General features: G+C 53.9%; 1 protein-coding gene across 1 annotated transcript; it reads right to left on the reverse strand.

Annotated features, from left to right (window-relative positions):
* Positions 1-7,265: 7,265 nt before the first annotated feature.
* On the reverse strand, positions 7,266-10,547 carry LOC113197938 (cone-rod homeobox protein). Its single transcript, XM_026410473.2, has 3 exons — positions 10,448-10,547; positions 9,188-9,339; positions 7,266-7,913 (listed from the first exon to the last, which is right to left on the reverse strand). The coding sequence occupies exons 1-3, from the start codon at positions 10,545-10,547 to the stop codon at positions 7,266-7,268; spliced, it is 900 nt and encodes a 299-aa protein (XP_026266258.1).
* Positions 10,548-12,263: the final 1,716 nt, after the last annotated feature.

Below are 12,263 nucleotides of genomic sequence, written 5' to 3' on the forward strand. Positions count from 1 at the left end.
CCTCTCTGATACCAGGGAATTGGCCCACCACTCCAGCCAGCAGCCTGGATGAGCCCGCAGGTCCTCCCTGCTCCCCAAGGAAACTGTCCCCCTGGTCCCTCCTGTGGTCCACTCTCAAAGTTGCCCCCCAGATGCCTGGAGAAGGGGAGAGACTGCTTGGTACACATTAGTGTGACAAAGGTCTCATCTGCCCCTGGGTGGAGGTCTGGGGGCTGATTTCTCCTGGTGAGGGAACACACTGACTTCTGCTTTGTACATGGACCCCTGGATTTGGCTCATTGAGTTCAGCCTCTCTGACCTGCCTAATCTGCATGTAAACATTAGACTGAACTCTTGTTTGTACCTGGGACCCTTGAGGACTGACTCTCGGGTCAGGGGAGAATCAGATTTTCTAAGTTCAGTCCCCAGAAAATAGTTAAGATTTTTTTTTTTTTTTTTTTTTGTACCAGGAATTGAACTCAGGAGCCCTTAATCACTGTGCTACGGCCCTTTTCGTGTTTTATTTTGAGGTGGGGGGTCTCCCTAAGTTGCTGAGGCTGGCCTCAACTCTCAATCCTCCTGTCCAGCCTCCTGAGTCACCGGGATGACAGTCATGCGTCACCACACCCAGCTAGATCTCTTGACTGAGTTTACCATACTCTGAAACTACTGCTGCTGTTGTTGTTTGTGGTGTCGGGGTTTAACCCCAGGGCCTTATGCGTAGTAGGCAAGTGCTTTACCGCTGAGCTACATCCCCAGCCCTCAGAGTGACTTTGATCCAAAATAATCGAATCTAGGGTCTCAAAATTCCAAAAGGAATGGAAATAGGAACTGTGACTGCTGTATGCCAAGTGTTCCTCACAGCCTCTGCACAACAGGCCAAAGGCCAGGCCCATGGGCGAGTGGGGGATACACTCCACAGGGGACAGATGCTAGGTGAGTGCTCTACCTCTGAGCCACAATCCCAGCCCCAATTATCTATCTCTAATGGTGTGGAATGTTACTGGTGCAGTTGTGTTAGGGCACCATGAACTGCTGCAATTTAAAAAACTTAATTGGTGAAAATACTCAACTGGGCACAGACACAGTGGCACATGCCTGTAATCCCAGCAATTTGGGGAGGCTGAGACAGGAGGATCATAAATTAGAGGCCAGCCTCAATCATTTAGTGAAACCCTGTCAAGATGAAAACTAAAAAGGGAAGCCAGGTGCAGTGGTGCACACCTCTAATCCCAGCAGCTAGGGAGGCTGAAGCAGGGGAATCATGAGTTCAAAACCAGCCTCAGCAATTTACCGAGGCAATTAGCAACTCAGCAAGATCCAGTCTCTAAATTAAATATAAAAAACAGCTGGGGATACGGCTCAATCACCAATAACAAAAAAGAAAACAACAAAATGAAAGAAATTGCCACAACCGCCCCAGCCTCCAGCAACAACCCGCCTGATCAGTCGGCAGCCTCCACATCAAGGCCAGACCCTTCACAAAGGAAAAGATGGAGATGATGAACTCACTGGCGCCTCAGACGATTGCAGGCGATGTTTAGCAATACTTTTTCTTTTTCTTTTTCTTCAGTCCCAGAGATTGAACCCAGGAGCACTTAACCATCCAGCCCCATCCCCAGCCCAAGTCCTTTTTTATTTTGAGACAGGGTCTCTCTGAGTTGTTGAGGCTGGCCTCCAACTTGCAATCCTCCCATCTCAAGATAAAAAATGTAAAAGGACTGATGTAGCTCAGTGGTAGAGTGCCCCTGGGTTCAAATCCTAGTAGAAAAAAAAAAAAAAAGCACCGCAGGACTGGGGCTGGGGCTGCGAGGTAGAGCCATCGTCTGGCATGTGGGAGGCACTGGGTTCGACTTCAGCACCGCATATCAGTAAATAAAATACAGCTCCATTGACAACGGAAAAGAATATTAAAAATAAAAAGCGGCTTTGCTCTGAGCCCGAGGCTGCCAGGCAGCGGCCCCTCTGATCAGCCCATCTGGAAGGTGACCGGCTGGGCCGTTCGTGTAGAAGCAGAGCCACGGGCGTGAGCAGGGTCAGGGTGCACTGCTGTCTCCTTGGACAATGTGTTTTGTGAAACTGTTTCTGTGCAACTGGCTCTTGGTGGCTGCTTCTCTCCGGAGCTGAGTAAATTGCTCTGACCTCCAGGGTCCTGCGCTGAGGTCAGCTGCCAGGGGCGGCAGAGGTCTCCCTCCCCTTCCCCAGGGCTGTTTCCCACCTTTGGGGTAGGATTAGCTCGAGGTCTGTCCCTAAAGGTGTCCTGGAGCGTTCCGGCATCTCTCAGAGTGACATCTGCTCAGGGGCTTGGCCCCGCCTGCGCTCCACCCTACAGAGATAGAGCTCGCGGGGATTAACCTCCCGCCACCTCGCGCCTCTCCAGGTCCAGCGGCCTCAGGACAAAGCTCAGACCCCCCCCGCCCCCACCCTTAGAGACCACGGAGGCTGGACCCGGGACCGGAGGCCATTTCCAGGAACCCGAGGGAGGAAACACCGAGGCACGGGGAGAAAGAAAGCGCGGCTCAAGACACCTGCCCGGACCAGGACGAGGCACCGAGAGGCGCGCACAGGGCTTGGGTTTGGGGGGAGGGTGGGGAGGGTACCCGGGTTGAGCTGGTTAGTGGAGGTGTCGCACAGAGGCTCCGGGATCGCAGCTGCTGGGAAAAACTCTTGTCCTCACGCACAAGGGAGTAGTTAAAAAATAACCCGTCTGGGCAGGCTCCGGGCTCCGCGGTAGAGGCTGGGAGACCCTGGGTTCCATCCTCAGCACCACATAAAAATCCATGAATAAAATAAAGGTCTTGTGTGTCCATCTACAACTAAAAAATAAATATTATAAGAAATAATAACCCGTCTGCTCCTGCGGTTTCCGTAGTCAGGGACTCTTTCAGGGTGAGACTAATGGGAAGATCACCCCTGGGTGGGCAGGTGCTGATTTTCAAAATGGAGTTACTCACTCAGCCACATCCTCAGCCCTATTTGGTATTTTATTTAGAGACAGGGTCTCACTGCGTGGCTTAGGGTCTCGATTTTGCTGAGGCTAGATTTTGAACTCGATATCCTCCTGTCTCAGCCTCCAGAGCCGCTGAGAATTACAGGTGTGAGCCACCAGGCCCGGCTGCGAGTGCTTTTTGCTTATTAACTGGACCCCAGTTGGCTGCATCCCCGAGTCTGTACCCAGGAGCCCAGATAGCAGGACACAGTTGTCACCCATGATTCCTGCAGCCCCGTCACTACTGTCCAGGAAATACTCTACCTCTGTGCCCTCCTGTCCCCAGGTTATCCAGCTGCCAAATTTCAATATGGTTTTTAAAACAATCTCCACCAAGGAACAGTGGTCCCTTCACCTTCTCTGTATAGCCACCATTGCTCTAAGGCGTTGGAGGAAACCCAACTTTGTGGATGGGTAAAACTAGTTGAGGGCAGGCTTGCCTTGCACAAGCCAGACCCTGGGTTCCATCCTCAGGGATGGAAATGAAGAGACTCTGGTCCAGGTGAAGTTCATGTGGGATGGACTAGGGATAGGGCTCCAAGAGAGAGGGTTTGCTAGGATGGGGGAGGGGGGCAGGTTTGGTATGCAGTGCCAAAAAACCCCTTCTGTGAATAAATAAACAAGATCTGAGGCCCAGCACAGTGACCAGAGTTAAATGGTGTATTTGAAAATTGCTGAGAGTAGCTCTTCAGCGCTCTCATCCCACATGCCCAGGTGAGGTGGTGGGTGCTGATTAATCAAGTTCATCAATTGTGATGATCACTCACAATGTAGAAATATACCAAGTCGCCTCATTGCACACGGTAAATACGCGTGTATATAATTTTTTGTTGTTGTTCTTGGGTTTTTTTCCATTTGATACCAGGTATTAAACTCAGGGGTGCTTCACCATCCAGCCACATCCCCAGCCCTTTTTCTTTTTTTGTTTTGAGATTAAAGCCTCGCTAAGTTGCTGAGAATTTAAGTTGCAGAGGCTGGGCTCGAATTTGCAATCCTCCTGCCTCAGCCTGCAGAGCCTTTGGAATTCGCGGTTCACATGTTGACCTGTGGCCATTGGTCACGTCCCGCAGCCATTTCTCCCCCTTCCTAATCGCGTCCCCTAGCTCGGTTTTCCATTCCCCCTTCTCTGAAATGCCTTCTCTCATCTCCACCCTCTGGATCTCTCTGGGTCTCTCCCTTCCGCCCCTCCCCTCCCGCTCCGTGGGGGCCGAATCCATCCTCTCTGAAGCCCCCCGCCGACAGGGACTGCGCTCGCTGGCCGCCTGGCCCTTCAGTTCCTGCTCCCAGGCTAGGTGGCCTGGGGTCCTACTGGCCTTGGGAAAGTCCCTCGGCTCCCCTGACCCTTAAGACGAGAGATCGCGGCGAAGGTTCGGTGAGCGCGGGGCACCCGCACGGCGAGCCCACCGCCCGGTGCAGAGGGCTGCGCTGCGTGCGGCGCCGTCGGGTTCCCGGGCGGGAGCTGGGGGAGGGGCGTCGCTTCATGAAGACGCCGTGGTTTCCCCGGGTCCCCTCCCCCACGTCATGAGTCCCAACCTAATCCTCCCTAATTCCCCGGCCATTCTGCTGAGGCTTGGACCCTTCTCCTAAGAGGATTGGAGCATTTGCTAAATTAGTCCTGTCCAGGGACACAGGCAACATCCAGGGACAGGGGGAGGGTCCGGAGGGACAGAGACAGATGGGAGGGATGGAAAGAGAGAAAGGAGAGAATTGTTCACGTTCAGAAAGACCCAGAAAGGAAGCAGCAGGGCGAGCAAGAGTAAAAGGCAGGACTGGGACAGGGAGTGCATCATCTCAACAGGACAACCTGGACGCCCAGTTCTACTCCTTCCCACATGAGGGACCTTGGGCAATGCCCACCCCCACTCTGCCTCAGTTTCCCCATCTCTGAAACAGGGATAATAACAATAATCTGTCTGAGGGGTTGTTGTAAAATTTAAAGAGAGCCAGAAGCCGTGGCACAGGTGGAGGCTGAGGCAGGACTGCAAGATGGAGGCTAGCCACAGTAACACAGCAAGGCCCTGGACACCTTAGGGAGACCCTATGTCAGAATAAAAACTAAAAGGGAGAAAAAAAAGGACGTAGCTCAGTGGCTAAGCACTCCTGGGTTCAATTCCTAGTACCCCCAAAATTGCAGAGGATTCCAGACCTCCGCCTGTGTTCTTTTCTTTTTTCTTTTTCCCTTGAGACAGGGTCTCACTAAGTCGCACTGTGATCTGCCTGCAGCCTCCCAAGTTGCTGGGACTAGGGGCTGTGCCACCCGACCTCCCTGCCCATATTCTCCCTTGAGTGGCTGGGACCCTGCCCTGGAAGGACAGAGGGTGTCTCTGCCCCAGGGATTCTGCCCTTCCAGGAAAAAGGTGAAAAATCACAAAATCACCCAGACTTCACCGGATTCAGCATTCGTTTATTCTTACTCTGGCTGGCCAGGGAGGGGACCTGGAGTGCCCGAGGCGGAACCAGGGAGGCACCCGCCTAGTTCTTCTGTCCCCACTGGCCCTGTCAGCTTCTGTGGCTTAGGAAGCAGGACATTTGACATCCGTGGTGCACAGCTGGGGAAATGAGCCCAGGAAGAGGGACATGGGCCTCCTGAGGTTCAAGTCCTTGCTCTGTGCAGCTCAGAAAGTTCTGGAAGGTTCCCCAGCACCAGGGTCTCTTGAAGCTCACCCTGTTGACCCTGGGCCTCTGGGACATTGTGTTGTGTTGTGTCTCCTCCCCTCCCCATATCTTCACACAAGCACCCTCTGAATTATCTGCACAAGACACAGACCTCCCAGTGAGAGGGCAGAGTCCAGTCCTGAACTCTTTGCACAGACTCAGCCCAAGGCCATCTCTTTCCCATCCTTTCCCTGTGGATTCTGACCAGGTTCTTAGTCTGCACCCCAACATGGTCATCTGTTGTACTTGCCACACTGGACCCTGGGCCACTCCTGAGGTTCAGGTCCCAAAGCCCAGGATGACTCAGGCCGCAGAAGTGGCCGGGCTGTTCCAGGGCCCCAGGGATCGAGCCTGCCCCGGGGTCGTGCCCAGGTGTGCCCCTCTCCTGGTGTAAAGCTGGAAAAGCCATCTGACCCCTCCCAGCCTCCATTCCCACCAGGCTTTCTCCTCTGACCCCAGGGGACAGAGATTGGGCACATCCATGCCAAACTCCAAGCCTGGTGACCTCAGATGGACAACTTGGGAGCAGCCACCCAGGGAGCATTTATAGCATAGTAACTGGCAAACGCTCCAAGCCAGGGCTCCCTCCAAGCCAGGGCTCCGTGGGGAGGGCCTGCGGAGCCACCACCAACACACCACCCCCGCCCGTCCATCCTTCCTTCCCATTCGACCTGCAAAAGCCACTCTTGAAAGGCTCTTGGCTCCGCCTCCCCCACCCCAAACCATAGCCAGGAGGTGGGCCAGAGCACCACACTTTCAAGCTTTTCTCTCTCTCTTTTTTTTTCTTTTTTCAGTGCTGGGGATGGAACCCAGGGCCTCCTGCCTGCCAGGCCAGAGCTCCACCCCAGAGCCCCTCTCCAGCCCAGCACCCAACTCGCAGAGCATCAAAATACCTGGATCCCTCAAGTTCTCACAGTGCTTGTTGGTGAGTAAAACTGTATTTCAAGAAATAAAGAGGGCTGGAGATGTAGCCCAGGGTACAGCCCTCCTGGGTTCAATCGTTAATCCCCAGTGCAGAAAAAAGGAAAAAAAAGAAAAAAGAAAAAACATACCCACAGACATATCAGACATTTGTTTATCCATAAACATCACACGTCCACGTATCTCATAGTCATGCATTTATAGGAAAGGGCCTCTGAAATCTACCATGTAAGCCTGACATTTGTGAAGTCTGTAAAGTCTCCGAGCGAATGTTTTCACATAGCTGTATAATTAACCTAAGGTTCCCAGGGGAGCCTCTTAGAATCCACCCTTGGAATCTCTGGGGATCCTACCCATGTGCTGAGGAAGTGTCCTCGTGGACAGGTAAGGGACAGAGGCTCCCCTGTTGTTCAAGGGTGCCGTGATTCTGACCCGATGGTGACCCCCGTCAACTGCACGGTGGGTTTGCTTTCTCCTTGGACAGGTCCCAGCACAGGTCTCTGAAGTCTGTGGCCGAGGCTCTGAGTGCCAGTCCCCGGCTGTGGGGCGGCTGGAGTGGGGGGGCTGCCTGGGGCCAGCTGCTTCTGAGTCTCAAGACGGTGCCTGAGGAAGCCTGGCTGTCCTCAGTTGGTTCTGGTGGCTTTGCCATCCCTGAAACCTAAGCGGCAAGGAGGCAGATTCAGAGGGGACCGGAGGCCAGGTGAGGCTGAGGGAGCATCTTCTACAAGATCTGAAACTTCCAGGCACTCTGATCCTTGTAGTCTAGAGGGTCCATGGGGTTGTAGGTGAACTTCCAGGTGCCGGTGGGGTCCTTAAATTCCAAGCTGTCCACGGGGCTGTAGGCACCGTAGCTCTGGCCGGACAGGGAGGTGGGGGACTGGGCCAGGGAGGGCCCCACGGAAGGGCCCGAGAGGGGGCTGAGCGCTGGGCCTCCCAGCTGGGGCACCATGGGGGACAGGTAGGGGTCCAGCCCACTGAAGTAGGAGCTGGGAGAGCCGTAGGCCGACGGCGAGGAGCAGAAGGCCGAGGCCGGGGCGTAGGTCATGGCGTAGGGGGCTGAGGTCAGAGAGGGCCCTGAGGCCACCAGCCCAGCCCGCTGGGCTTCAGGCAGAGGGGACTCTGATGCTGGACTCCAGATGGACACAGTGGCCACTGCCGCAGTCGGGGAGCCAGAGGGGCCCGGCAGAGGGGGGCTGTAGGAGTCGGAGACGCCCAAGGGGTCGGGACACACATCCGGGGAGGGCCTCGGGGAGGTGCCCGCCTTCCTCTTGGCAGGACGGGCCTTGGCCTGTCCCCCAGGAGGCTGCTGCTGCTGCTTCTGCTGCTGCCGCTGCTGCCTGCACTTGGCCCTGCGGTTCTTGAACCAGACCTGGGGGGAGGAGGGGGCTGGGCTCAGTGAGTGGAGGGGGATCCAGAGCCCTCCAGGGGCCAGGAGTGAGCAGGCTCACAGGCGACAGGTGCCAAAGTCACATGTCTCCACTCGGCTTCCAGTTACGTGGCATCTGTTCCTCCCCGATGCTGGCCATCCTGCCACCGAGCATGCGCACACAGGGCACTCCTGCATACACCCACTCACTGACTACGCATGTGAACACACAATCGTGCACACAGAAATCATGCATATCCACCCACAGCCTCCCACATACAAATGCACATTTACCCACCCTATCATGCGTGCATATGTTCCTCCATCCTCCGACATACATTCACATGTGTGTATATACACATAAATGCACATACATGCTGTGTATGTGCACACGCACACATACGGGCACGCACGTGAGCATACATGCACATCTTTGCATGCATATACACTTACGTGCACAAACATACACGTACATGCGTGCATATACAAATACGTGCATGTACACATATATACACATACATATATACAGGTACAAAAATACATTTGTCCAATTATACATGCAAGCATACATATACACACATCACACATGCACATGTTCATTCATTCTTCCCCCATCCAACTGCGCACGCACACATTCATATACTCATTCAACGGCTGGGGTGCAGCTCAGAGGTGGAGCCCCCGTGCAGGGGCCCAGGTTTGATACCCAGCATGGAAAGGACACGCGTCTCTCCATCCATGCACCATCCGATCAGCCCGTTCAGTTAGTCACCATCTTCTACTACTTGGGGGATACATCAGTGGAGTTGACAATCTAGTGGGGTGAGTCTTAAGTGAACAGTAAACAAGTCAATCACCGTATTTGGGGAGATGATAAATACTTGGGAGAAATAATTGAGCTGGATAAAGGGGAGCTGTAGAGCTGAGAGCGGGAAAGACTGAGATTTAAAATGCTCTGGTGAGTCGAGTCTCCTTGATGGATGGATTGATAAGCAAAGGCTGGTGCAGTGATTGGACACGCCCTTTGGTTATCTGAGGACCGAACACTGCAGGTGCAGGACACAGCGAGCGCAAAGGTCCTGAGATGGGAGTGCGTTTGGTAGACAGTGGGGTGAGAGCAATGGGCGGGGCGGTGACAGTGACAGAACAGGAGTCAGGGAGGCTTGGGCCACTTTATAACTTTGGCTGTCCCTCTGTGGCGCCTCCCTCCTCCTTTCACTTGGGGTCTGAGGAGGGGCCCAGGAAGACCACAGGGTGGGAGGGACCAGAACCCCCACCTGGACCCTGGACTCGGGCAGGTTGATCTTGAGCGCCACCTCCTCGCGGGCGTACACGTCCGGGTACTGCGTCTTGGCGAACAGCGCCTCCAGCTCCTCCAGCTGGCTCCGGGTGAAGGTGGTCCGCTCCCGCCGCTGCTTCCTCGGGGCACCTGATGGGGTGCAACCAGGGACCTCGGGTTTCTAGGGGTGCCGGTGGGGCGCCCTGAGGACGGGCGGGACCCCAGGAAGTCCCTCGTGGGTGTCCAGGTGCCTACGGGACCCCAGATGCCTTTTTGACCTTGTTCTGTCCCCTGCAGCGGGGCTCCCTGGGGGAGGCGTGAGGACGGGGCTGCCGCTCGCCCCGCGCCTGGGGCCCTGAGCACCCCAAAATGAAGCCCTGGGTGGCGATTAGTCATCCTCATTATTATTACTATTATTAAACAGGAGGTGTAGACGAGGTTTTTCCCACTTTCTGAACTTTCTTTTTTGTTTGTTTTTTGGTGTGAGGATTGAACCCAGGGGCACTGGCCACATTCCCAGCCCTTGTTAGTTTTCATTTTGAGTCAGGGTCTCGCTAACTTGCTGAGGCTGGCCTTGAACTCTGGCCTCAGCCTCAGCAGTGCAACCTCACTGCGTTGCCAGGGCTAACGCTGAACTCCTTCTCTAAGAGTTAGCTGACTCCTTATGGCTGAACTTCAACCATTCCTAGCCTATGAAAGTGGCAAATGGGTACAGTTCAACTGCAAAAGAAAAAATATATATATGGCTATAAAGAACAATGCCGTGAAACATTGAATGCCCATTTCTCTTAGAAATAAAGCTTTGCCTGGGCGTGGTGGTGCACACCTGTAATCCCAACAATCCTGGAGGCTGAGGCAGGAGGATTGCAAGTTGGAGGCTAGTCTCAGCAACTTAGCCGGACCCAGCCTCAAAATAGAAAGCCAAGAGGGCCAGGGATATAGCTCAGTGCCCCAGCGGCCCTGGGTGCAATCCTCATTATCTAAGAAGAAAGGTAGCTCGCCAACTTTGCGACCAGATGGACCTTCTTCTGGGTTCCCCTTCCAGATCACCTTCCACTCCCTATTCCCTGAGGGAAACTCCACCTTAACTTTCTAGAAATGCCCTATGCTCTTGTCCCTAAGTGACGCGTCAGTGTCACAGTGTTTTGCACAGGGACCTGGGGTATGGCCTCTGAGTCACCCTGATAAGCACCTTCCTCCCAGGGCAAGAGACCCCGGAGGACCTCCCCCAGAGTGGGGCAGGAGGGAGGCAACTCACTGGGGTAGGGCACAGCCTGGTGCATCAAGTCCACACTGGGGCCACTCAGGGCCAAGGCGTTGACGGAGTAGTGGGGCCCCGGGTTCATATATGCCATCATGATCTTCGGGGGTATAAGGCCCAGGTCAGGGACCTGCAAGAGAAGGGAACATTGAGATGTGACCTTGGGCCGTTCATCCTGGGCCTCAGTCTACCCCACTGTACAGTGGCCCTCTGCAGGAGGCTGGCCGAGCTGAGCGGGCCGCAGAGCAGACCACGGGAGCCAGGGGGCTCCTCCATGGAAGCTCCCGTCCCCCTCTGTCCCCGAGGCCTGATCTCAGCACTCTCTGCTCCCTACGTCTTTGCTCTCTGTGCCTGACCAGGGAGAGTAGGTGACCAATGGTCCCAGCTTCTCCAGGGTGGAGGGTTTCTTGGGATCTGGAACTTTCAGTTCAGAAACAGGAAGAGTCTCAGACAAACAGGGTTGGCTGTCACTTTGTCACACTAAAATGGCAGTGATGCTAGGGTTGTAGCATGCGGGAGGCCCTGGGTTCCATCACAGAGTGGAACAAACTAGGAACATTGATCCAAATAAAATGCCCAGCATGCGCAAGGCCCTGGGTTTGATTCCCCGGCACAAAAATATACTTATTTTTGAATAAAATGCCATCTTTCCTTTGTCCCAGCAATATGCCTTCAGTATGGACACATTTACATTGCCAGCCAGGCACAGTGGCTCAAGCCTGTAATCCTAGCAACTCAGGAGGCTGAGTCAGGAGGATTGCAAGTTCGAGGCCAGCCTCAGCAATGTAGCAAGGCCCTAAGCAACTTAGCAAGATTCTGTCTCAAAATAAAAAATACAAGGACTGGGGATGATTCAGTGGTAAGCACCCCTGGGTTCAGTCCCGAGTACCAAAAGGAAAAAATAAATACATAAATAAACTACTCTCTGTGAATTTTTTTTTCTTTTTTTGGTTACCTCCCCAGGCCATGTGAACAAATCTAGAAGATCTCTAGCACAATACTGAGAAAAATTATGCTAGGCAGAAGACAGTGTCCCAGCCACATCGTTCTGGAGCCTTGTCTAACACAACCATCTAAAAACTCCAAAGACAACTCCACACACTGCCCCCAGGACTCCCCCCAGGACTGCGTATTGAGCCCAGGGGCACTCTACCCATGAGCTACCCCCGCAGTTCCTTTTATTTTATATTTTGAGACAGCATCTTCTTAAATTGCTTAGAGCCTCACTGAATTGCAGAGGCTGGCTTTGAACTTGGGATCCTCCTGCCTCGGCTCCTGAGCGGCTGGAATTATAGGCCTGTGCCACTGCGACCAACCGGCTCAATAAATGTTTTCTAAGCCTGCTCTAAGAACGAGGGATGTGGCGGGAAGTAGGACACTAGAGGCTGGGGACACAGCTCTGAGGTACAGCGCTGGCCTGACATGCTGTGGCCCTGAGTTCCCTCCCGAGCACAGGGAAGAGGCCAGCAACCAAGCAGCTCTGTTCTGTGAGGCTGAAGTCCTGCGTTCCGCTCAGAGAGACCAACAACAACACAAACCAGAATTTTTTTCTTTTTTTTTTTCTTTTTTTCTGGTGCTGGGAATGGAACCCAGGGCCTTATGCACAGGAGGCAAGCACTCTACCAACTGAGCTATATCCCCAGCCCAGATTTTTTTTTTTTTTTAACCCAGGGGAGCTGTACTTAAGAGCTCCATTCCCAGTCCCTTTTTTAAATTTTTGAGACTTAGTTCCTAAGGGTTTTTGCTAAATTGCCCAGGGTGGCCTCCAACTTGCAATCCTCCTGCCTCAGCCTCCACAGTTGCTGGAATACAG

Source organism: Urocitellus parryii, chromosome 15 (genome assembly GCF_045843805.1).
Source record: "Urocitellus parryii isolate mUroPar1 chromosome 15, mUroPar1.hap1, whole genome shotgun sequence".
NCBI classification, from domain to species: Eukaryota; Metazoa; Chordata; class Mammalia; order Rodentia; family Sciuridae; genus Urocitellus; species Urocitellus parryii.

What these genes read in the sequence shown, in the direction of transcription:
- LOC113197938 (XM_026410473.2), bottom strand. Translation starts at nt 10,547, where the DNA reads ATGATGGCATATATGAACCCGGGGCCCCACTACTCCGTCAACGCCTTG. An exon ending in CCAGGCTGTGCCCTACCCCA is followed by an intron (nt 9,340 to 10,447) that starts GTGAGTTGCCTC and finishes GCACCCCATCAG; the next exon opens with GTGCCCCGAGGAAGCAGCGG. An exon ending in TGCCCGAGTCCAGGGTCCAG is followed by an intron (nt 7,914 to 9,187) that starts GTGGGGGTTCTG and finishes TCCTCCCCCCAG; the next exon opens with GTCTGGTTCAAGAACCGCAG.